This window comes from Rhinoraja longicauda, chromosome 27, assembly GCF_053455715.1.
Source record: "Rhinoraja longicauda isolate Sanriku21f chromosome 27, sRhiLon1.1, whole genome shotgun sequence".
In the NCBI taxonomy this organism is placed as follows: Eukaryota; Metazoa; Chordata; class Chondrichthyes; order Rajiformes; family Arhynchobatidae; genus Rhinoraja; species Rhinoraja longicauda.
Genome location: NC_135979.1, coordinates 29477241 through 29504373, shown reverse-complemented (window position 1 = coordinate 29504373; position 27133 = coordinate 29477241). Strand labels below are relative to the sequence as shown.

General features: G+C 47.0%; 1 protein-coding gene across 3 annotated transcripts in view; it reads left to right on the top strand.

Moving 5' to 3' along the window:
- Nucleotides 1-27133, top strand: part of LOC144606858 (glutamate receptor ionotropic, kainate 3-like) — a 552253-nt gene that overhangs the window by 216654 nt on the left and 308466 nt on the right. For all 3 annotated transcript variants that reach the window (XM_078423285.1, XM_078423286.1, XM_078423284.1), the window contains one exon: nucleotides 5833-5940. In XM_078423285.1, the coding sequence (XP_078279411.1) occupies nucleotides 5833-5940 (108 nt within the window). The remainder of the gene's footprint in view (nucleotides 1-5832; nucleotides 5941-27133) is intronic.

Below are 27133 nucleotides of genomic sequence, written 5' to 3'. Positions count from 1 at the left end.
TGATTGAGAAAGGAACAAGAGCTAACATGAAATTTTTTTTCCCATTAAATTATAATTTTGAAAGTGGAATTACTTAGAGGAGTAAAATGTGCAGGACACTGATGGTTACAGTGATGTTTGGTGGAGCGTGTGGGGTTGGAGGACCCGTTGCTCCTCCCGTGCAGCAGGTGGTGCTGCACAGGATAAAGGGAGATGTTTTGTACATAGTTATCTTGGCTGTACACAGTGTGGAGTGTGCAGTCAGATCGTGGGGTTGCAGCCATTTTAGTTGTCTTGCTGCCAGCATTGAGTTAATGTAATAAAGGCCTCTGTTGTACCTGGAAGATAGAACACGAACACGATAAGAGCCTATTTTTTTGATTTTTTTCTAAACATGAATCTGCAATTTGATCGTTTCGATCCCGAGCGAGAAAGGTGGTCATCGTATTTAATGCGCGTTGAGTTTTATTTTGAAAGTATGGGAATTACGACTGACCTGAGGAAGAAGGCTGCCTCGTGTTCATCAATGTCTCCAGAAACATTTGCACTGTTTCAAAATTTACTTACAGAAGAAGTAACGGAAGTTTCATACGCTGAAATCACAACGGCTTTGCAGCTGCATTACGAAGAAAGTCATGATTTCCTCGCAGCTCACCTCGATTTCTACCGGATGGTGCAACAGGAAGGGCAATCTATTACCGAATTTCTTGCCGAACTTCGCACCAAGGCACAGGCATGTGATTTTAAAGCTCAATGTTGCGAAAAGTGCCAAGACAATGCGTTGCGGGATAGACTGGTCAAGGGCTGCAGGTCATCACCATGCATTCACCAGGTTGAAGGAGGTGCTCGCCCAGAAGACTCGTTTGGTCCACCATGACCCATCGAAGCCGATCTCGCTGGCTGCCGATGCATCGCCTTATGGTCTTGGAGCTGTAATCTCACAAACGGTGCAGAACGGCAAGGAAGAACCAATCACGTTTGCATCCAAAACGCGGACGACCGACGAGATAATCTACAGTCAAGTGGAGAAAGAAGCACTGGCGATCGTGTTTGGTGTCCGGAAGTTCCACCAATATTTGAGTGGGCGACATTTCCTGCTCATCACCGACCACAAGCCGCTGCTGACTATTTTCAGTCCGGAGAAAAGTTTGCCTGTCATGACGTTGCAGCGTCTACAACATCGGGCCTTGATCATGATGAGATTCCTTTGTCCCGCCCCCCCTGACATCAGTCTGAAGAAGGGTCTCGACCCGAAACGTCGCCCATTCCTTCTCTCCTGAGATGCTGCCTGACCTGCTGAGTTACTCCAGCATTTTGTGAATAAATACCTTCCATTTGTCCCAGCATCTGCAGTTATTTTCTTACATTTTCTTACATGATGGGATATGATTACCGCATCATTTACCGACAGTCTGCCGAGCATGCCAATGCCGATGCACTGTCTCGTCTACCGATTGGACCCGACCTGACGTTCGGTAAAGAGGAGGCAATTATGGAAATTGAGACGGACGTGAACTTGCTCAACACGCGGGTTATCGCCGATTTCCCCGTCTCCGCAAGGACGGTCGCCAACTATACAAGCGCAGACCCCATTTTGTCGAAGGTACGACATTTTGTCACTCAGGGGTGGCCAAACAGTCCCAAGCTGGATAAGGAATTCCGCTCATTCCAGAATGCGCAAACGGATATCTCCTCAAAGGATGGCATTCTGCTCCGTGACCGTCGAGTGATCATTCCGACGGAACTGCGATCGCCAATTCTGAAAAGGTTGCACAAGACACACATTGGAATTGTGCGAATGAAAGTGCTCGCCCTCATGCATGTGTGGTGGCCGAATATCGAGGCCAATATCACCAACCACTGCAAGAACTGCACACCATGTGCCGAAACAGCGCCGAATCCACCGGAAAAGACCTCCCCATGGCCCATCCCGACCAACCATGGCAGCAAATCCACATAGATTTTGCCAGACTGTTCCTGGAGGACATGTGGCTGGTCGTCATGAACGCCCATTCGAAATGGCCACATGTTATCCAAATGCATAAATATCCAACCACCGAAACAACCACTTCTGTGCTCGACGATTTGTTTGCCATTTGGGGATTGCCCTTAACAATCGTAAGCGACAATGGACCCCAATTTGCCTCGCAAATGTTCAGTGACTGGTGCCAACATCGCTCAATCGTGCATCTGACATCAGCACCTTTTCATCCACCTTCAAATGGTGAGGCGGAGCGGCTTGTCGGCGTTTTCAAGCAAGCCATGAAACGCGCTGTAGCAATTGAAAAGAAATCGAAACAATTGGCATTGCGCGATTTCTTACAGCAGTATCGAACTGTTCCAAACTGCACGACCGGTCGTACGCTAGCGGAGATGATGCTCGGACGTCATGTGCGCTCTCCCCTATCAGTTTTGAACCCGACCCGTAACTCTCACACGGCGCGCACTCAGCCAACGAAGTCGAACAAGTCCAAATTCGACATTGGCGACCACGTATATTATCGCAATTATACAACCAAGTGAAACAAATGGTGTGCTGGCAGGATCATGGCTCACATTGGAACCACAATGTACACCGTCCATGGACAAGGACAGTGCCCACGGCATGATGAGCTGGCAGGATCATGGCTCACATTGGAACCACAATGTACACCGTCCATGGACAAGGACAGTGCTCACGGCATGATGAGCTGGCAGGATCATGGCTCACATTGGAACCACAATGTACACCGTCCATGGACAAGGACAGTGCCCACGGCATGATGAGCTGGCAGGATCATGGCTCACATTGGAACCACAATGTACACCGTCCAAGGACAAGGACATTGCCGACGGCATGATGACCAATTAAGAAGCCGCGTTCTTCCAGCGAAGTCAAGTCAAGTCAATTTTATTTGTATAGCACATTTAAAAACAACCCACGTTGACCAAAGTGCTGTACATCTGATTAGGTACTAAGGAAAAAAATGAAACATACAGTAGCACGCAAACAGTTCACAGCGCCTCCTCAATGAGCCTCAAACGCTAGGGAGTAGAAATAGGTTTTGAGCCTGGGCTTAAAGGAGTCGATGGAGGGGGCAGTTCTGATGGGGAGAGGGATGCTGTTCCACAGTCTAGGAGCTGCAACCGCAAAAGCGCGGTCACCCCTGAGCTTAAGCCTAGACCGCGGGATAGTGAGTAGCCCCAAGTTGGCCGACCTGCGAAGACTGCGCAGAGCCTGGCCAGAACCAAGCAGTCGGGCACCCGGGTGCCGAATCATGTGGACACTGGAGTGCCTGATTTGCTCCTCCCCTGGCTTGATGAAGTTCCACCAGACGAACTCCCTGCCGATCTGCCTGGGCTCCTTCGTCGATCGACACGTTGCAATCGTGGTATTCCCCCAAGGCGACTCATTCAGGAATAGAGACATTCAAACTGGAAAGGGGGAGTGTGATGTTTTGTGGACTGTGTGGGGTGGGAGGACCCGTTGCTCCTCCCGTGCAGCAGGTGGCGCTGCACAGGACAAAGGGAGATGTTTTGTACATAGTTATCTTGGCTGTTCACTGTGTGGGAGTGTGGTTGCAGCCATTTTAGTTGTCTTGCTGCCAGCATTGAGTTAATGGAATAAAGACTTATGTTGTACCTTGAAGACTCTAAAGTTTTACACAGACATAGAATAAGAGCACGAAAGTTGCGTTGGCTAATGACGTTCATTTTTTGAGGTGTAAGCATATTGTTTCACTTTCATTGTTCCGTTTTTGGTACATGTGACAATTAAACATGCCTGATCCTTGACAAGTATGATAGGCTGAATGGCTACCTTCAGTACTCATGTTCATAGTCAGACAGCATGGAAACAGGCCCTTTGGCCCAACTCGTCTATGCCGACCAAGACTATGGCTTCATTAGGGTCCATAATCCAAGGTTTCCCAGAGCATGGTCATCTTCAGTGCCTCTGAACTTGTACATGTCTGATGCTATGAATGGTACATCTTTTGCAGCTATAAAGATCAGATACATGGTGAGTGTGTAGCCAGGACTTGAGGGCCTGAGCTATAGGGAGAGGTTGGGCAGGCTAGGACTGTATTCCTTAGAACACAGAAGGATGAGAGGTGATCTGATAGAGGTCATGAGAGGAATAGATAAGCAAGGTTCAGGTTCCGGAGCTGGTACTTCCCTCCAACCATCAAACTATTAAACACTACAACCTCCAAATAGGCTCCAAACTACACAGACTTGGGGGGCATTGCTTTTGTTGTTTGTCAGTGGAGACTATAATTGGACGAGAAACTGTTGCATTTCTGTTTGAGTTGTCTTGATCAACAGCACCGACTTTTGGTACAATATTATAACAGAGAAACGTTCCATTAATCAACATTTCTAATGTTATGGGGATAATAAAAAATGTTCTGTGATGTTTATAGCAGGCTCTTTCTTTTACATTGCCTTCTGGATCCCATAAAGGTTATAATGCATAAAGTAGGTTCTGTATGGTCACATAGCAACAGAGGCAGCTGGTTCGAACACTTACACTGTGAGGAGTTTAATGGTTCAGGGGCTGTTGCAGTTTATTGCAGTTGTGTGCTGGCCTGACTTGCAACTGTAACACACACGGATCAGAAGTCCACCTGAAGACACGGGGCCAGTGTGAGCAACGCATGCTCAGATCCCAGCCTTGATGCCACATGTTGCTCCTCGCGTGTGTTACGTTGTGTAGGGAGGAACTGCACATGCTGGTTCATGCCGAAGATAGACACAAAATGCTGGAGTAACTCAGCGGTCAGGCAGCATCTCTCGATAGAACAAATGGGTGACAATTCAGGTCGACACCCGTCTTGAGGCTGAGTTTTATGTTTATTGGCCCGTGTTATTAGATTCATAGAGTCATGCAGCGTGGAAACAGGCCCTTCATCCCAACTTGCCCACACCGACCAGCATGTACACTAGTCCCACCAGCCTATGTTTGGCCCATAACCCTCTAAACCTTTCCTATCCACGCACCTGTCCAAATGTCTTTTGACAAATGTGATAGAATCAGCCTCAGCTACCTCCTCCGGCAGCTCGTTCCATACACCCACCACCCTTTGTGTGAAAAAGGTTACCCCTACATCCCCTGGTTCTCTTACTGTTCTATACAAACTATCCCAGGTTTTCCACAAGATAACATAACTTGAAACATTTGTGATCTCGGGCCATTTGTTTCCAAGCTGCTCCCAGGCATTACAAACAAAGGCGGATTGCGAAGAGCGACACTAATTCTCCCGCTCGGCGGTCCATCCGGAGCATCCCAGTTCCAGGGAGGTTGTCCCTGCGGATTCATTCATCATTCCCCTACAACTCCTGTCACAAGTCAGCAGGTGCACCAACCGATAGAGACCAGCGTGAACCCAAGTTTATAATTCATTAGGTAGCAGCACATTTGCAGTCACTGTGGGTTATGAAGGTTAATGAGAGAGCTAATAAGAAGTTCCACCACTTTCCAGTGTGTCCTCCACTCCCTTCACTCCTAACCGATACACACACGCACTTTCAAAAGGCTGGGAGACAAGAGCTAGCAATAGGAACTGGCGAGATGAAAGCAACACCCTTCTTTCCAAATGACATCTGAGCCACTGATGAGACACATAATCTTATTAATGTCAAACAAGATACATGACTTTCACAATGGCTGTGCCTATAATTCAGTGCGCTGAGCCGAATGAGATTCACGTAGCGAGCTGTGGCCAGTGAATGGAGAACGGCAATGATTAATTATCCATATTCCACAAGGAGGGGGAATTAGGATCATTTCATTGTGAGATTGTAATTAAAGTTTACTGTTGTAGTAATGATTTGTATGGCTGTGTAATCACCGCGCTGTATTTTCCCTTTGAGGCTCAATGGGAAGGATTAACGGGCCGAATCATATTTAACAAGACTACTGGGCTCCGGACCGACTTTGATCTGGACGTCATCAGCCTGAAGGAAGAAGGACTGGAAAAGGTTTGTATGTTTTCCTACTTTTCATAATTATTTTGGCCGTTGCATGTGTATATGTGAATGTAATATTTTGTGACAGTACACATAGGGCATGTAAATTCTAGCATAGTCTCGCTCATAGCTGAGGCTTAAATGCACACTCACATTCCGTGATGTAGCAAAGATACGCACCGGAAAATACAGGCACGTGTACACAGACACACAGTCAAACACAGACACACACACATGCACACAGACAAGCACATACACACATTCACTCACACAGACAGGCACAGACACACACATACAGACAGAAACAAGCACACACACACACACACACACACACACACAGACAGGCACAGACATACTCACACAGACACGCACAGGCACACTCACACAGACAGGCACAGACACACACATACAGATAGACAATAACAGACATACACAGACAGGCACACACACACATACAGAGACAAGCACAGGCACACACTCACGCACGGACAGGCACAGACACACACACACACACATACAGAGACAAGCACAGGCACACACACACGGACAGGCACAGACACACACACACACAAATAAGCACAGACACACATTCACATGCACAGACAAGTACAGACACACACTCACACACGGACAGGCACAGATATACACATACAGACAGAGACATGCACAGACACACACTCACACACATGGACAAACACAGACACACATTCACACACAGTCAGGCACAGACTCACACACAGACAGGCACAGACGCACATTCACACACAGAGACAAGCACAGACACACATATACACACACAGATAAGCACAGACATACACATACACACAGAGACAAACACAGACACACACACACAGATTCAGAGCTCTGATCCAAGAAAATAGGAGGAAAATCTTATGGAAACACTCTGCAGGTCAAGCAGTATCTGTGGAAGGAGAAACGGAGTTAATGTTCCAGGTAGAGGACTTTTCATAATTTAACGATCTGTGCTGGAATAGTTGAATTACATTATAATAAGAAGCAATTCCCAGCCCAAGCAGCCAGTACCTGATGATACACTTTAGAAAAATGATTAATAATGGCTTGTCTGCACTGGACGAAGAAATGAAAAGACTGATTTTTGCTTTAACAGTGTGAGACTATGCTCCTAGTGCATGAAAGGGCAAGTCATGCAAACTGTTTTAACAGTTTTAAAATTATTTGCCGTTAAAATGATTTACGATTTACATAGTCTATTTACATTTCTATCTACATATTATTTACTGAACGTACAGCAAGAGATAATATGATTTTTGTGATGTCAAGGTTGTACGTTACAATGCATGGAGTTTACCACACACACTCAAAATGATGGCCCGTTTGCACAAACCATCCGTCACCATATTTTTGAAACCAAATTGGGGAAGCCACTGATGCTTTTATGATGTTTCTTGAAGACAATAGACAATAGATGCAGGAGTAGGCCATTCGGCCCTTCGAGCCAGCACCACCATTCAATGTGATCATGGCTGATCATCCACAATCAGTACCCTGTTCCTGCCTTCTTCCCATCCCCCCTGACTCCGCTATCCTTAAGAGCTCTATCTAGTGCTCTCTTGAAAGCATCCAGAGAATTGGCCTCCACTGCCTTCTGAGGCAGTGAATTCCACAGATTTACAACTCTCTGAGTGAAAAAGTTTTTCCTCATCTCCGTTCTAAATGGCCTACCACTTATTCTTAATCTGTGGCCCCTGGTTCTGGACTCCCCCAACATTGGGAACATGTTTCCTGCCTCTAACATGTCCAACCCCTTAATTATCTTATACGTTTCGATAAGATCTCCTCTCATCCTTCTAAATTCCAGTGTATACAAGCCTAGTCGCTCCAGTCTTTCAACATATGATAGTCCCGCCATTCCGGCATTTAACCTAGTGAACCTATGCTGCACGCCCTCAATAGCAAGAATATCTTTCCTCACATTTGGAGACCTAAACTGCACATAGTACTCCTTGTGCGGTCTCACTGGGGCCCTGTACAACTGCAGAAGGACCTCTTTGCTCCTATACTCAACTCCTCTTGTTATGAAGGCCAACATTCCATTGGCTTTCTTCACTGCCTACTGTACCTGTATGCTTCCTTTCAGTGACTGATGCACTAGGACACCCAGATCTAGTTGTACGTCCCCTTTTCCTAACTTGACACCATTCAAATAATAATCTGCCTTCCTATTCCCACCACCAAAGTGGATAACCTCACACTTATCCACATGAAATTGTATCTGCCGTGCATCCGCCCACTCACACAACATGAAGTGAACAGAATAAGGAACTGGACGGCACAGTAGCACAGTGGGAAAATTGCTGCCTTACAGCGCCAGAGACCTGGGTTCGATCCTGACTACGGGTGCTTGTCTGTATGTAGTTTGCACGTTCTCCCCGTGACCTGCGTGGGTTTTCCCCAGGTTTTCCTGTTTCCTCCCACACTCTAAAGACGTACAGGTTTGAATGTTAATTGGCTTCAGTAAAATAGTAAATTGTCCCTAGTGTGTGTAGGATAGTGCTAGTGTACGGGGTTCACTGGTCGGCGTGGACTCGGTGGGCTGAAGGGCCTGTTTCCACGCTGTATCTCTAAAAACTAAACTAAACTGTGCAACAAAAAAAATAATAATCTAGATGAGATTAAAGGGTGTCCAATATAAATAAATCAGTATGGTTTCAAGTTGATTTTGGGCCTCTCAGTTAACTACCTCAGTTAGGACACCACAGTTTATTAAAGTGGAAAGAAAAAGGGAATACAAATCATTTATAATTCTTTCTCCAGCTCACTTCTCTGCAGCCCTCCTAAGCAACTCACATGCATGATGTTAATCACTGGATGTAACTAAAATGTTCCACTAGTTAAACAAGATGGTATGGCATGGAAATAATGCATAGTAGAGCACAGGAACAGGCCTTTCGGCCCTCAATGTCTGTGTCATACACTATGTCAAGTTAATCTAATCTCCTCTGCCTTCACATGATCCATACTCTCCATTCTCTGCATATCTACATGCCCATCCAGAAGCCTCTTAAAAGTCATGGCCACATCTGTATCCATTACCCCTCCTGGCAGTGCATTCCAGGCATCTCTGTGCAAAAAACTGGCCCTGCACATCTCCTTTAAACTTTGGCCCTCTCTTCGTAAAGCTACCTCCTCTAGTCATTGACAGACCCAACACGGGAACAAGGTTCTGACTCTCTACCCGATCCATGTCTCTCATCATTTTATAAATTCTATCAGGTGTCCACTCAGCCTCCGATGTTCCAGAGAAAACAATCCAATTTGTCCAACCTCTCCGAATCTGAAGAAGGGTCTCGGCCCGAAATATCACCCATTCCTTTTCTCCAGAGATGCTGCCTGACCCGCTGAGTTACTCCAGCTTTTTGTGTCTATCTTCGGTGTAAACCATCACCTGCAGTTCCTTCTTGCATGGTCCTTATAGGTAATAACTTCTAATCCAGGCAGCACTCTGGTAAACCTCTTCTACACAATACAAGTTATGAAAGGACAAACAGAATGCTGCCTTACAGCGCCAGAGACCCAGGTTCAATCCTGACTGTGGGTGCTGCCTGCACACAGTTTGTACATTCTCCCTGTCACTGCGTGAGTTTTCTTCGGGATCTGATTGAGAATGATCAGCCATGATCACATTGAATGGCGGTGCTTGCTCGAAGGGCCGAATGGCCTCCTGCACCTATTGTCTATTGTCTATTGTCTATTGATCTCCGGTTTCCTCCGTACAATTTTGTAAGCTAACTGGCTTGATATACCTGTAATTGTGCATTGTCACCAGTGTGTAGAACATACGGGGATCGCTGGTTGGCACAGACTCGGTGGGCTGAAGGGCCAGTTTCTGCCCTGTATCACTAAACTAAAGAGGATGTTGGTGTGTGGGGTAGTATATAAGCTTTTACGTATGATATGAAATTTTATTACATTGAAGATACTGCCAAAAATGAGATGAGGAAAAACTTTTTCACCCAGAGAGTTGTGACTCTGTGGAATTCTCTGCCACAGAAGGCAGGGGAGGCCAATTCACTGGATGTTTTTAAGAGAGAGTTAGATTTAGCTCTTGGGACTAAAGGAATCAAGGGATATAGGGAAAAAGCAGGAACGGGGTACTGATTTTGGATAATGGGCCATGATCATATTGAATGACGGTGCTGTCCTGAAGGGCCGAATGGCCTACTCCTGCACCTATTTTTCTATGTTTGTATGTTGTATGTTCCTAAAAACTGGGGAGAAATGATGGAGGAAGAACAGAGTAAGTATGGATTGACCTGATGACATACTGATTAGTGTCAAAATTTCTTAAGGAAACGGGGCTTCCCCTCTTCCATTATAGATGAGGCTCTCACTAGGGTCTCTTCTACATCCCGCAGCTCCGCTCTTGGTCCCCCTCCCCCCATTCGTAACAAGGACAGAATTCCCCTCATTCTCACCTTCCACCCCATCAGCCAGCGTATCCAACAAATCATCCGATAACATTTCCATCACCTACAACGGGACCCCACCACTGGCCACATCTTCCCATCCCCTCCCCTTTCTGCGTTCCGCAAAGACCGCTCCCTCCGTAACTCCCTGGTCCACTCGTCCCTTCCTACCCAAACCACCCCATTCCCGGGCACATTCCCCTGCAACCGCAGGAGATGCAACACCTGTCCCTTTACCTCCCCCCTCAACTCCATCCAAGGACCCAAACAGTCTTTCCAGGTGAGACAGAGGTTCACCTGCACCTCCTCCAACCTCATCTATTGTATCCGCTGCTCCAGATGTCAACTTATTTACATCGGCGAAACCAAACGCAGGCTCGGCGATCGTTTCACTCAACACCTGCGCTCGGTCCGCCTTAACCAACCTGATCTCCCGGTGGCTGAGCACTTCAACTCCCCCTCCCACTCCCAGTCTGACCTTTCCGTCATGGGCCTCCTCCAGTGCCATAGTGAGGCCTACTGGAAATTGGAGGAACAGCACCTCATATTTCGCTTGGGCAGCTTGCAGCCCAGTGGTATGAACATTGACTTCTCCAACTTTAGATAGTTCCTCTGTCCCTCTCTTCCCCTCCCCCTTCCCAGTTCTCCCTCTTATCTTCCTGTCTCCACCTATATCCTTCCTTTGTCCCGCCCCCCTGACATCAGTCTGAGGAAGGGTCTCGACCTGAAACGTCACCCATTCCTTCTCTCCTGAGATGCTGCCTGACCTGCTCAGTTACTCCAGCATTTTGTGAATAAATACTGTCAAAATAGAGGCATCCTTCCTGGGCATCATTATAGGTTGATAACCCATGTGACAAAGAGCTGTCCATGATGAAAAATGAGCGAATAAAAATGTATTTTACCACAATCCTTTTTTCCTGTCTATGTGATAGAATTTACGTGAATAGGAATAAATGAGACTATTATTGCCAATGGCAAAGCAAAAGAGATCCATCAGTGAGAATGTGATACAAAATCCAAATTATCTTGAACACATGACAAATATGATAGCACCAGGAATGAGAAATATTTAACTAATAATTATTTTATTGTTAACTAAGGAATAGTTCTAATCATAATGGAAGCGTATCCATCTAGCTTGGTGCTTTAAATGTGATTTGGTGTGTAGCAAAGATCATTAGCGATATTGACTATTGGATAAGAAGCAGCTAATTCTTTCAGTAACATGACATCTGTGAGGTGATGTGGTAGAAATGTGTGCAGCCATGTGAATCAACACATTCTGTTCCCTACACCATTCCACGAGTCTCGTTAAGCTGGGAAGAGCGCAGAGAAGATTTACGAGGATGCTGTCAGAACTCGGGGGGGGGGGGGGGGGGGGGGGAGGCCTGAAGTAGACTTTAAACTTTAGAAAATCAGCTCAGAAACAAGTCCATTGGCTCACCGAGTCCACGTCAACCAGCGATCGCCCTGTACACGAACACTACCTTCAACACGAGGGACAATTTTACAGAAGCCAATTCAGCTACAAACCTGTACGCCTTTGGAGTGTGGGAGGAAACCGGAGCACCCGGAGAAAACCCACGCAGTCACAGATAGAACGTACAAACTCTGTGCAGACAGCACCCGTAGTCAGGATTGAATCTGGCCCTCTGGGGCTGTTAGGCAGCCACTCTACTGCAGCACCACCGTGCCGCCCTTATAATGTAATGTTACAGTTTTACAGGGCGTTGTTGATGCTGTACTTATGTTCAGTTTTGGGTACCCTGCTGTAGGAAAGATGACAGACATTAAGCTGGAATGAGTGCAGAGAAGAGTACAAAGATGATGTCAGGACTTGAAGGCCTAGCCACCAGGGATAAGCTGGACAGGCCAGGACATTATTCCTTGGAGCGCTGGAGGCTGAGGGTGATCTTATAGAGGTGTATAAAATGAAGAGGGGAATTGATAGGGTGAATGCAGAGTCTTTTACCCAGGATGGTGGAAGTAAGAACCAGAGGACATAGTCTTCAGGCAGTATGGGAAAGATTTAATTGGAACCTGAGGGATAATTTTTTCTCTCAAGATTGGTGGCGGGTACATGAAACGAGCTGCCAAAGGAGGTAGATGTGACAGATGTCATAACAGCATTTAAAAGACACTTAGGTAGGTACATGGATAGAAAAGGTTGTGAAGGTATGGGCCAAACGTAGGTACATGGGACTAGCTTAGATGGGGCATCTTAGTTGGCATGGATGAATTGGCCCGAGGGTCCTTGACCTGTGCTGTATGAATTTATGACTCTACCCAAACAATGGGGTGAAGTCTGAAGAAGGGTCTCGAGCCAAAACATCACCCATTCCTTCTCGCCAGAGATGCTGCCTGTCCCGCTGAGTTACTCCAGCATTTTGTGTCCATCTTTCATGGGGTTCATTGAGTCTGATTTCACTGCCAAGAGGATAAACTAATGCAAAGACACGCTGTGCATGAGCACATTGTGAATAAGTCAAAGAACTGAGCTTTGTCAGTAAGTCCACCAGTCTGCCTGATGAAGGACGTGGGAACTTGTTACACAAATTTACAGCCGGCTTCGTTAATCGTGTCCTTTATTCTGTCAAAACACTTGCAGAAGTTGATTTACTGTCTAAAATCTATCTCAGTGTTGTTACTGTCACAAGCTTTAAAAATCCCCCTTGACTTGTGATTAGGTCTCCAGCTGTCAAGATGGGGGTTTTTTTTGCCTAGAAGCTGTTTTACAAATAGTTTTAATGAATTGTCGTTATCATTTACCGCAGTAATTACTGAGCATTTTATCGTGGCTACAATCATTGTTCTGGCTAATGCCGAACCTTTGCAAGTGATGTTTCTGCCAAAGGACGACGTTCTGAAGATCACAACTTGCGTTTATAATCATGTCTCTCCCATCAAATAATGGAGCCAAAACCAATTAGTAAAGCGCCTGGCCAATGGCGGCGTGGTGGTGCAGCGGTAGAGTTGCTGCCTTACAGCGCCAGAGACCCGGGTCCCGGGTTTGATCCTGACTCCAGGTGCTGACTGTGTGGAGTTTGTACGTTCTCCCCATGACCTGTGTGGATTTTCTCCTAGATCTTTGGCTTCCTCCCACACTCCAAAGACATACAGGTTAACATGTTAATTTTTGGGGGGATTTTCTTTTAGATTTAGAGATACAGCGCGGAAACAGGCCCTTCGGCCAACCGAGTCCGCGCCGTCCAGCGATCCCCGCACATTAACACTATCCTACACACACTAGGGACAGTTTTTACATATTACCCAGCCAATTAACCTACATACCTGTACGTCTTTGGAGTGTGGGAGGAAACCGAAGATCTCGGAGAAAACCCACGCCGGTACATACAAACTCCATACAGACGGCGCCTGTAGTCAGGATTGAACCTGAGTCTCCAGCGCTGCATTCGCTGTAAGGCAGCAACTCGACCGCTGCGCCACCGTGCCGCCCTCGACTAATTGACTTGGTATAAATGTAAATGCGTGCGTAGGATAATTCTAGTGTGCGGGGATCGCTGGTCAGCACGGTCTCGGTCGTCAGAAGGGCCTGTTTCCGCACTGAATCTCTAAACTACACTAAACTAAAGTAAATTTAATTTAGATGAAGGCAGTTACGCCAAAGACAACTTAGCCATTCAATACTTTATATCATGTCCATCCTATAGTATTTACATATGATTTCTTCATGCGCATTATCTAAATCCCACTCTGTGCCTTTTCCGATTATTTGTCTTAACAAAGTTAATGTAGACTATTTAATAACTTAATTAAAAAAAATCTTTAGAGGCACTTAGGAGCAGAACAAGCAGCTAGACACAAAGTGCTGGAGTACCTCAGTGGGACAGGCAGCATCTCTGGGGAGAAGGAATAGGTGACACTCGAGTCGAGACCCTTCTTCAGACTTCTGAAGAAGAGTCTCGACCCAAACGTCACCCATTCCTTCTCCCCAGAGATGCTGCCTGTCCCACTGAGATACTCCAGCATTTTGTGTCTATCTTCGGTTTAAACCAGCATCTGCAGTTCCTTCCTAAGCGTTCATGTTATTTGAACGCTTGCTATCAAGCAACGATATTTAATGTTGAACTTCCAATTAAATTTTCCTCAATTAAATTCACATTCATTGTGCCAATCAGTTTTCTTATCAACTGATTGACAGTTCTAATAACAGTTCCACTGTTAATGACATGGTAAAGTGAGGGAACAAATTTTAAATAATTAAACTGAGAACTCGTTAGGTTTAGTTTAGTTACAGAGGTACAGCACGGAAACAGGCCCTTTGGCCCACTAAGTCTGCGCCGACCAGTGATGCCCGCATACTAACACCATCCCACACACTCGGGACAATTTATAATTTTACAGAAGTCAATTAACCTACAAACCTGTCCGTCTTTGGAGTGTGGGAGGAAACCGGAACACTGGGAGAAAACGCAAGTGGTCACGATGAGAATGTACAAACTCCGTACAGACAGGACCCGTAGTCAGGATCGAACCCAGGTCTCCGGCGCTGTAAGGCAGCAGCTCTACCGCTGCACCACCGTGCTGCCCCATGCAATAGACAATAGGTGCAGGAGTAGGCCATTCGGCCCTTCGAGCCAGCACCACCATTCAATGTGATCATGGCTGATCATTCTCAATCAGTACCCCGTTCCTGCCCTCCTCCCATACCCTCTAACCGTTTCCTTAAGAGCTCTATCTAGCTCTCTTGAATGCATTCAGAGAATTGGCCTCCACTGCCTTCTGAGGCAGAGAATTCCACAGATTCACAGCTCTCTGACTGAAAAAGTTTTTCCTCATCTCCGTTCTAAATGGCCTACCCCTTATTCTTAAACTGTGGGCCCTGGTTCTGGACTCCCCCATGCGATGGATAAAGTGTGAGAAGTAGGGTGACAAAGGGTCAGTGTGAACAAGTGATTGATGGTCGGCATGGACACAGTGGGCCGAAGGGCCTGTTTCCATGCTGCATCTTTCAATTCATCAATCAATTTGTGGAAGCAGTCAGACCTGAAACCTGCAATGGATAAAGATTTGTAAAGATAGGAATATTGAAGGCAAGAGTGTGTAAGAAGAAGAGGGGAATTAGAGTTGACAACAAAGGAAGATTAAAAGACAGGGGCTAAATCTGTCCTTAGCTGGGCTAAATCTGTCCTTGTGTTCTAACATGCTTTGATTTTATGAAGCATAAAGTTGTTAGCAAGCCCCCATTTAGAGTATTGTGTTCAGTTCTGAGCACCATGTTATTAGGAAAGATGTTGTCGAGCTGGAAAGGATGCAGAGAGGATTCATGAGGATGTTGCCAAGACTCGAGGGTGTGAGCTACAGGGAGTGGTTGAGCAGGGTTTCCTTTGAGTCACAAACAGCTGAGGATTTCGGAAGCACGGCAATTATACCCTTCCGTTTTATGACAAATGAAAACCTAGTAAGCTGCTTCTTCCCAGCTGTTTGTTCCCCTCAATACTTTCTTTATAGTTTTCAGACGAGTGGGTTAATCGACAGTAACGGCGAATATGGCCTCCTCAATACATCACAGAGTATCAATATTATGTGTTTTCACTTAAAAACATTACTCACACCTTGACAATCGCTATTATAGTTGCAATACTGAACCATATAATTTCCCGACAATACTTTGCTTTTACATATTCTTGGCAATATCACTATAGTCACAATCTTTCCTCAACGACATTATTATCTCAGTATCGATGCAGCTGTCCAACAATTAGCACAGGTCACAGAGTGATACAGTGTGGAAACAGGCCCTTTGCCCCAACTTGCCTGCACCGGCCAACAATGTCCCAGCGTCACTAGTCCCCACTGCCTGCCTGCGTCACATCCTTCTAAACCTGTCCTATCTATGTATCCGTCTAACCGTTTCCTAAATGTTGGAATCATCCCTGGCACAACTGGCTGCTCGTTCTATACACCCACCACCTTTTGAGATGCTGCCTTGCAGCGCCAGAGACACGGGTTCGTTCCTGACCACGGGTCCTGTCTGCATGGAGCTTGTATGTTCTCCCCGTGACCGCATGGGTTTGCTCCAGGTGCTCTGGTTTCCTCGCACACTCGAAAGACTTGCGGGTTTGTCTGTTGATTAGCTTCAGTAAAATTGTAAGTTGTCCCGAGCGTGCAGGATAGTGCTAATGTACGGGGACTGCTTCTCAACACAAACGTGGTGGGCTGAAGGGACTGTTTCCGTGCTGTATCTCTAAACTGTAACGTCTAAAGACATGCTGGTTGATAGGTGAAATGGCCACTGTAGATTATCCTATGTGTGTAGGTGGGTGGCAGGAGATATATAAGAAAATAACTGCAGATGCTGGTACAAATCGAAGGTATTTATTCACAAAATGCTGGAGTAACTCAGCAGGTCAGGCAGCATCTCAGGAGAGAAGGAATGGGTGACGTTACGGGTCGAGACCCTTCTTCAGACTGATGTCAGGGGGGGGACAAAGGAAGGATATAGGTGGAGACAGGAAGATAGAGGGTGATCTGGGAAGGGGGAGGGGAAGAGAGGGACAGAGGAACTATCTAAAGTTGCAGGAGATAATGGACATGGTGAGAGAGAATAGGTCACAGTGAAATAAGTGCTTCAAAAAGCTTGCAGAAAATTGATGGGCCGAATCGCTTCCTTGCGTATAGAGTCTTAGTCATAGAGTCATACAGCATGGAAACAGGCCCTTCGGCCCAATCTGCCAAGCCGACCAACATGGCCCATCCAGGCTAGTTCCACCTGCCAGTGTTTGGCCCATATCCCACTAAACCTATTCTATGCATGTACCTGTCCGGCAGCTCATTTTATTTATCTACCACCCTTTGTGTAAAAATGTTGCCCTGCGGGTTCCAATTGAATCTTTTTCCCCCCTCATCTTAAAGCTATGTCCCCTGGTTCTCGATTCCCATACTCTGGGTAAAAGACTCTGCGCATTTACCCGATCTATTCTCTCATGACCTTGTACGCCTCGATAAGATCACCCCTCATCATCCTGCCCTCCAAGAAACAAAGTTCTAGCCTGCTCAACCTCTCCACATAGCCCTGGCACTCCAGTCCTGGCCTCATAACAGGAGGGAAAAAGAGAAATGTTTCTTAAATCATTCACAAGCCTTTTGATATTTACCCTAAGTTATCATATCATATCATATCATATATATACAGCCGGAAACAGGCCTTTTCGGCCCTCCAAGTCCGTGCCGCCCAGCGATCCCCGTACATTAACACTATCCTACACCCACTAGGGACAATTTTTACATTTACCCAGCCAATTAACCTACATACCTGTACGTCTTTGGAGTGTGGGAGGAAACCGAAGATCTCGGAGAAAACCCACGCAGGTCACGGGGAGAAAGTAAACTCCTTACAGTGCAGCACCCGTAGTCAGGATCGAACCTGAGTCTCCGGCGCTGCATTCGCTGTAAAGCAGCAACTCTACCGCTGCGCTGCCGTGCCGTTATACAATGGATTTAAACAGCAAATGCTGGAAACACTCAGAAGGTTAGATTAACTCTGTGGAAAAGTAGCAAATTTAATGTTTCACATTGAAGACCACACCCCATCAACATATGTCCCATTAGCAGAAGGAAATGATTGAACTTTTTTTTTCTCGAAGAGTGTTCTTTGTAAAGTTCCAGCCCGTTATTTAGTTGCTTGGCAACAACTCCACACCATCACTTCCTGAATCACTCCTGGACATTCATTGTATGTGTAGGGAGGAACTGCAGATGCTGGTTCAAGCCAATGACAGACACAAACAGCTGGAGTAAGTCAGCGGATCAGGCAGCAACTCCGGAGAAAATGCATACTGTAGGTGATGTTTCAGGTTGACCAGACTGAGAGTCAGGGGAAAGGGAAACGAGAGATATAGGCAGTGATACAGGGAGATAAAGAACAAATGAATGAAAGAGTGTGTAGGAAAGGACTGCAGATGCTGGTTTAAATCGAAGGTAGACACAAAATGCTGGAGTAACTCAGCGGGTCAGGCAGCATCTCTGGAGATAAGGAATGGGTGAAGTTTCGGGAAGGAATGGGTGAAGTTTCGGGTCGAGACCCTTCTTCACACCTGAAGATGGGTCTCGACCCGAAACATCACCCATTCCTTCTCTCCAGAGACGCTGCCTGTCCCACTGAATTACTCCAGCAAATGAATGAAAGATATCCATTTGTTCTGTATCTCTCTATATCACCGTCTATCTCTCATGTTTCCCTCTCCCCTGACTCTCAATCTGAAGAAGGGTCTCGACCCGAAACGTCACCTAGGCCTTTTCTCCAGAGATGCTGTCTGACCCGCTGAGTTACTCCAGCTTTTTATGTCTACATTCATTATAAGTGCCAGTTTAAGATTGCTTTTACACGGAGCCAAGAAGCAGGAACGTTTGTGAGCAAACTTTTAAAGCCCAGGCGATCGGAACACAGGCAACGTAGTGCGCGAGTAATTTAAATATAATTTATAACAATATAAATATGACATCTCCAAGTTTGCGGATGACACAAAGCTGGGTGGCAATGTGAGCTGTGAGGAAGATGCTATGAGGCTGCAGGGTGACTTGGATAGATTGGGTAAGTGGGCAGATGCATGGCAGATGCAGTATAATGTGGATAAATGTGAGGTTATCCACGTTGGTGGCAAGAACAGGATGGCAGATTATTATCTGAATGGTGTCAGGTTAGGAAAAGGGGAGGTGCAACGAGACCTGGGTGTGCTTGTACATTATTCACTGAAAGTAAGCATGCAGGTACAGCAGGCAGTGAAGAAAGCTAATGGCGTGCATGTTGGCCTTCATCACGAGAGGATTTGAGTTTAGGAGCAAGGAGGTCCTACTGCAGTTGTACAGGGCCCTGGTGAGACCGCACCTGGAGTATTGTGTACAATTTTGATCTCCTAATTTGAGGAAGGACATTATTGATATTGAGGGAGTGCAGCATAGGTTCACCTGGTTAATTCCCGGGATGGCGGGACTGACATATGATGAAAGAGTGGGTCAACTGGGCTTGTATTCACTGGAATTTAGAAGGATGAATGAATGAATAAGTTTATTGGCCAAGTATGTGCATATACAAGGAATGTGCCTTGGTGCTCCGCTCACAAATGACATCACAAACATACAGTTAACAATTAAGAATAAAACATAACACATCAAAACAATAAGGATATACCATTACGGTCTAAACGTGTGGGTGAAAATAAACCAGAGCAAAAAAGAGACTACAGACTTTGGTTATTGAGTGGAACTATCACTCGTGAAAAAAGCTGTTTTTATGTCTGGCTGTGGCTGCTTTGACAGTCCGGAGTCGCCTTCCAGAGGGAAGTGCTTTGAAGAGTTTGTGGCCAGGGTGAGAGGGGTCAGAGATGATCTTGCCCGCTCGCTTCCTGGCCCTTGCAGTGTACAGTTCGTCAATGGGGGGAAGGTTGCAGCCAACAACCTTCTCAGCTGTGCGAACGATCCGTTGCAGCCTCCGGATGTTGTGCTTGGTGGCTGAGCCAAACCAGACCATGATGGAGAAGGTGAGGACGGACTCAATGATAGCAGTATAGAATTGGACCATCGTTGCCTGTGGCAGATTGTGTTTCCTCAGTTGCCGCAGGAAGTACATCCTCTGTTGGGCCTTTTTGACTGTGGAGTCGATGGTGGCCCCCATTTAAGGTCCCTGGAGATGATGGTTCCAAGGAACTTAAATGACTCCACAGATGTGACTGTGGTGTTGTTGATGGTGAGTGGGGGGAGGGGAGGGGGATCTCTTCGAAAGTCTACAATTAGTTCCACTGTCTTGAGAGCATTGAGCTCCAGGTTGTTGCGATGGCACCAGGACGCCAGCTGTGTCACTTCCCATCTGTAGGCAGATTCTTCCCCATCCTGGATCAGTCCAATCAGGGTAGTGTCATCCGCAAACTTGAGGAGCTTGACAGAGGAGTCTGTGGAGATGCAGTCATTGGGGTAGAGAGAGTAAAGGAGAGGGAAGAGTACGCAGCCTTGCGGTGCTCCTATGCTGAGGGTCTGTGGGTCCGAGATGTGCTTTCCCAGCCTCACATGCTGCTTCCTGTCCGTCAGGAAGTTGGTGATCCACTGACAGAGGGGTTCAGGCACAGTCAGCTGGGAGAGTTTGTAGTGTAGTAGCTCTGGCACAATGGTGTTAAAAGCAAAGCTAAAGTCCACAAACAGAATCCTGGCATAGGTCCCCTTGCGGTCTAGGTGCTGGCCTAGGTTGACTGCATCATCCACCGATCTATTGGCCCTGTATGCAAACTGCAGGGGGTCCAGCAGGGGGTTTGTGATGTTTTTCAGCTGGGCCAGCACGTCTTTCAAAGGTCTTCATGACTACAGAGGTCAGTGCGACAGGCCTGTAGTCATTAAGACCAGTGATCTTTGTCTTTTTAGGTACAGGGACAATAGTGGAGACCTTGAAGCAGGCAGGGACAGTGCAGGTTTGCAGGGACTGGTTGAAAATGTCTGTGTAGATCGGTGCCAGTTGTTTGGCACAGAGCTTGAGGGGAGAGGGGGAAACATTGTCCGGTCCTGGAGATTTCCGGCTTTTCTGTTTCCTGAATAGCTTCTCCACCTCCACAATTTCTATTGTTAAACTGGACTCATTCTGTGAGGATGTGCAAATTGGTGATTGCAGAGGGGTGGGGGGGAAGGGCCAGTCTTTGCAAACTCCAGCCAGTCTCTGAGTAGGTGTGAATTGCTGTTTGGGGAGGAGTGGGTGGGGAAGGGTCCAGTCTTTGCAAACTGGAGTCAGTCTTTGAGTACGTGTGAAGTGGTGATTGGGGGTGGGGGGGAGGGGGGTCCCAGGGTTATGTTTCTGTTTCTCGAACCGGCAGTAAAACTCGTTCAGGTCGTTGGTCAGCTGACGATTGTCCAAGGAGCGTGGGGGTTTCCTCTTGTACCTGGTGATTTCTTGCAAGCCCTTCCAAACTGAAAAAGCGTCATTAGCTGAGAACCTGCTCCTCAGCTTCTCAGAGTACCTTTCCTTGGCAGCTGTGATTCCTCTTCTCAGCTTGTACTTGGCCTGCCTGTAGAGGTCTGTATCCCTGCTCCTGTAGGCCTCATCGTTTGACTGGCGGAGCTGTCTGAGTTCTGCTGTGAACCAGGGCTTGTCGTTGTTGAACCAGATCCGGGTCTTTGTGGGAATGCAACTGTCCTCGCAAAAGCTGACATAGGATGTCACAGTGCCCTTGTGCTCATCGAGGCTTGTGGTTGCTTCCCTGAACACATTCCAACCAGTGCAGTCAAAGCAGGACTGTAGGTTTTCAATGCCCTCGCTCGTCCACCTTTTCGTTGTTCTGACCACAGATTTAGCAGATTTTAGTTTCTGCCTGTAGGTCGGAATAAGGTGAACTAAACAATGATCGGAGAGACCCAGAGCCGCCCGAGGAACAGAGCGATATGCGTTCTTGATTGAAGAGTCGCAGTGATCAAGTGTCCTCTCCCCTCTGGTGGGGCAGGTAACATGAAGTCTGTACTTTGGGAGCTCACGACTGAGGTTGGCCTTGTTAAAGTACCCCAAAACAATGACCATGGAGTCGGGGGAAGTCACTGTCTCCCCTCAATACCAGGGCAGCGAGTTGCGTTTGTGCTTCACGTACGCAGGCTTGGGGGGGGGATGTAAACTCCAGCCAGAATAAAAGAGGTAAATTCCCTCGGAGAGTAAAAGGGTTTGCAGTTGATAAAGAGCGATTCTAGATTGGGGGAACAGATGTTAGACAGTGCCGTGATGTGGCTGCACCAGTGCTGGTTAGTGTAGAAGCATATTCCACCTCCTCTTGATTTCCCCGCTGCCTCTGCGTCGCGGTCCGCTCTGTGTAGTTGAAGGCCAGCCAGTTGCAGCGCGCTGCCCGGGGTCGACTCACACAGCCAGGTCTCAGTGAAGCACAAGGGCAGCGGCTCGAGAGAAGTCCTTGTTAGTGTGGCACAGGAGTTGCAGTTCATCCACTTTGTTGTTGAGGGAACGTAGATTTGCGAGGAATATACTGGGGAGCGGTGTGTGTAATCCTCGTCGCCGGAGTCGGGCGAGTCTCCAGAGCACTTCCCACGGGTCCTCCTCCGTCTCAAGACCTTGAACGCAGCCACAGTCCCGCCAACAGAACAGAATACCTTTATTGTCATTCGAACTGAACGAAAATCATTTGCCAGCAGTCACAACAGCACAGAGCAAAAACAAACACAAGACACACAACCCCAACACAAACATCCATCACAGTGACTCCTCCAAACACCCCCTCACTGTGATGGAAGGCAAAAAAACGTCCTCTCTCTTCCCCCATGCCCCTCCCACGGAGACGAGTATGTCCACATAATCTAGCGAGTGAGAGAAAGCCGGAACAATGTTTGGAGGTACCGTATGTCTGATGTTAAGGAGTACCTCTCTCGTGAACGTGATCTTTGTGGGATTATCGCAGACAACACAAACAAACAAATACATACAAAACAGCAAGGAGCATTACACCTTGGCAACCATCGTCAGCCCCACAGAGATTGAGAGGAGATCTTGTAGAAACATATACAATTCTTAAAGGATTGGACAGGCTAGATTCAGGGGAAAATGTTCCCCATGTTGGGGGAGTCCAGAACCAGGGGTCACAGTTTAAGAATAAGGGGTAGGCCATTTAGGACTGAGATGAAAAAAAACTTCTTCACCCAGAGAGTTGTGAATCTGTGGAATTCTCTGCCACAGAAGGCAGCGGAGGCCAATTCACTGGATGTTTTCAAGAGAGAGTTAGATATAGCTCTTTGGGTTCAAGGTTATGGGGAAAAAGCAGGAACGGTGTACTGATTTTAGATGATCAGACATGATCATATTGAATGGCGGTGCTGGCTCGATGGGTGGAATGGCCTACTCCTGCACCTATTTTTCTGTGTTCTATGTTTCTATGTAAGTACTACGTTTGTTAGATTATCTTAGGAAGGAGCATGATTTGGGTTTTCATTTCAATGAAAGATTTCATGACCTGGATTCTGCAAGTGGATTGCTGTTTGATTCTGAGCCTGTAGTGTCTCTTCAAGTGCAACTCAAATGGGCGAGAAACTGGTCCTTGATCGTGAGGTTTAAATGTGCCGTAGAGCGGAGGATGTGAACTTTGTCCTCCACTTCAACATTCAATGTCATTTAATCTGCAACCCCACCACCGATGCTGCACTCTCAACTTGTGTGAACAAAGAAAAATTCCTCTCAAAGGGATGTACAGAAACAGGGCCAACATGACAAAATAACCTGTCGGCAGGAACTGCAGATGCTGCTTTACTCCAAAGATAGACGCAAGACGTTCGAGTAACTCGACGGGCCAGGCAGCATCTCTGCAGAGAAGGAGCGGGTGACATTTCGGGTCGAGACAGGGTTGATTAGTACAGGTGTCAGAGGTTATGGGGAGCGGGCAGGAGAATGGGGTTCGGAGGGAGAGATCGATCAGCCGTGATTGAACGGCGGAGTAGACTTGATGGGCCGATGGCCTAATTGATGGTGACCTTATGAGACCCTTCTTCCGACACGACCCAAAATGTCACCCATTCCTTTTCAGTCTGAAAAAGGGTCTCGACCCAAAATGTCACCCATTCCTTCTGTCCAGAGATGCTGTCTGTCCCGCTGAGTTACTCCAGCATTCTGTGACAAAATAACCCATCTATTTTTATACATCAACCTACTGAACTGTAGAACTATAGGATTACGATAGGTCCCCATCTGGTTCATCAATGGGGACATTTGCTCCCCATATCTGATCAGGACTATGTGTGACATCAGACCCAGCAAGGTCTTCACTGTTGGTTACCCTGTGAAATGGCTTACGGAACAATAACTGAAGCGAGCAACTCAAGAAGGATGATAAATGCCTGACCTGGCTGTTTCCACGCTGCAAGTCTAAAGTAAATGAAAGTATTACTTATTCCATTCTGAGATGGGATTTTCATTAGTAAGGAATTACTAAGATAGCTTAACAAATGTAGTAATTATATTTAAATTACTAATGAACATCCCATCTCAGAAAGGAATAAATAATGCACTAGTTTACTTTAGAGTTGCAGCATGCAAACAGGGCACTGAGTCTACGCCAGCCAGCGATTGCCCCTCACACTAGCACTACCCTGCACACTAGGAACAATTTACCATTTACAGAAGCCAATTAACCTGCAAACCTGCAGGTCTTTGGAGTGTGGGAGGAAACCGGAGCACCCAGAGAAAACCTCACCTGGTCACAGGGAGAACGTACAAACTGCATACATCAACTTCCTCATATTTACATTTGTTCAAATGATGGCAATGTAATAATTATCATTGTAAGCTTTGTAGGATGGCACAGTGGCGCAGAGGTAGATTTGCTGCCTTGCAGTGCCATAGACCCAGGTTCGATCCTGACTACGGCTGTTGTCTGTACGGAGTTTGTACGTTCTCCCTGTGACCGTGTGGGTTTTCTCCGGGTGTTCCGGTTTCCTCCCACATTCCAAAGACATACAGGTTTGTAGGTTAAATGGGTTCGGTAAAATTGTAAATTTGCAAAGGAAGCCTTCGCCCTGCTGCCCTGGCACACGGCAGCGGAGAAGATGGCACTGGCTACCACCGATTGGTAGAACATCTGCAGCATCTCACTGCAGATGTTGAAGGTGCGGAGCCTTCTCAAAAAGTACAGCTGGCTCTGTCCCTTCATGTACAGGGCCTCAGCTTTACTGGGCCAGTCCAGTTTACTGTCCAGGTACACTCCAAGGTATTTGTACCCTCTGGTAAACTGCACATCCACACAATTGATGGAGACAGGGGACAGGGGTGTTCCTCTCCTCCTAAAGTCCACCAGTAACTCCTTAGTCTTGTCGATGTTGAGCTGCAGGTGATTCAGCCCACACCACTCAACAAAGTCGTTGACTCCACCTCTGTGTTCAGCTTCCCTCCCCCCACTGATGCAGCCCACAATTGCAGAGTCATCTGAAAACCTCTGCAGGTGGCAGGAGGCGGAGTTATATCTGAAGTGCGAGGTGTAGATGGTGAACAAGAAGGGAGAGAGGACCGTCCCCTGTGGGGCCCCTGTGTCACTCACCACCATGCCCGAGACACAGTTCTGTAGCCTGACATACTGTGGTCGTCCAGTCAGGTAGATGGTGATTCAGGGTACCAGTGGAGCATCCAACCACATCTTCGCCAGTTTGCTCCCCAGCAGTGCAGGCCGGATCGTGTTAAAAGCACTGGAGAAGTAAAAAAATGTCTCTCACGATTCTTCCCCGCTTATCCATGTGAGCACAGGAACGATGGAGCAGGTGGATGGTGGCGTCCTCAACCCCCATCTTTGTTTGATAAGCAAACTGCAGGGGGTCCAGGTAGGGTTTAACCAGGGGTGGCAGGTGAATGAGCCTTCATAATGAAGTCCCAGGGAATTCATTACAATTTGGCAATAAGAACAAATATACCACTTACTCAATTTTAGGTGAAAACTTGGCAAGTGCAAAGTTTGAAAGAACAAAGGGATATAATGAAAGACATTTATTAAAAGGACTGAGGCTTGTGTAGATAAGGAATATTATTGAAGACCATTACAGCATATAATCCTCCAACGTTTTCACCACCTCCAATGGGATCCCACATCCCACTACTGGCCACACCATCCCATCTCCACCCCTTTCTGCTTTCACCAGAGACTGTTCCCTCCGCAACTCCCTGGTCAACTCGTCTCTTCCCACCCAAACCACCCCCTCCCCAGGTACTTTCCCCCTGCAACCGTAGGAGATGCAACACCTGTCCCTTTATCTCGCCCCTCAACTCCATCCAAGGACCCCAACAGTCTTTTCAGGTGAGGCAGAGGTTCACCTGCACCTCCTCCAAACTCATCTACTGTATCCGCTGTTCCAGGTGTCAACTCCTGTATATCGGCGAGACCAAGCGCAGGCTCGGCGATCGTTTCGTTGAACATCCCCGCTCAGTCCGCCTTAACCAACCTGATCTCCTGGTGGCTGAGCACTTTAACTCCCCCTCCCATTCCCAATCTGACCTTTCTGTCCTGGGCCTCCTCCATTGTCAGAGTGAGGCCCAGCGCAAATTGGAAGAACAGCACCTCATATTTCGCTTGGGCAGCTTACACCCCAGCGGTATGAACATTGACTTCTCTAACTTCAAATAGCCCTTGCTTTCCCTCCATCCCCTCCCCCTTCCCAGTTCTCCCACCAGTCTTACTGTCTCCGACTACATTCTATCTCCGTCCCGCCCACTCCCCTGACATCAGTCTGAAGAAGGGCCTCGACCTGAAAAGTCACCTATTCCTTCTCTCCAGAGATGCTGCCTGACCCGCTGAGTTACTCCAGCATTTCGTGTCTACTATCATAGGCCCAATTTGTCGGCATTTATAGTTCCATGTTCCATACCCACATATGTGGAGCTAAATTGGATGTGGTTTGTTTAATAATAATAATAATGCATTACATTTATATAGCGCTTTTCTAGTAACCCAAAGACGCTTTACATATTAGATATAACATAAAGATAAATAAATAAACGAACAGTAAAGGAAGAATAAGGTGGAGCGACGGTCAATGATTGAAGGCAGTGTTGAACAAGTGAGACTTCAGTGATGTTTTGAATGTGGTGAGTGCGGAGGAGTCTCTGATGGTTTGAGGTAGTGAGTTCCAGAGGGTGGGAGCAGCGATGGAGAAAGCCCTGTCCCCCCAGGATCTGAGTTTGGTCTGGATGGGGGGGGGGGGACAGGAGGTTAGCAGCAGCAGAGCGGAGGGTGCAGGTGGGAGTGTGTCTGTGGAGGAGGTCAGTCAGGTAGGATGGGGCCAGGTTATGG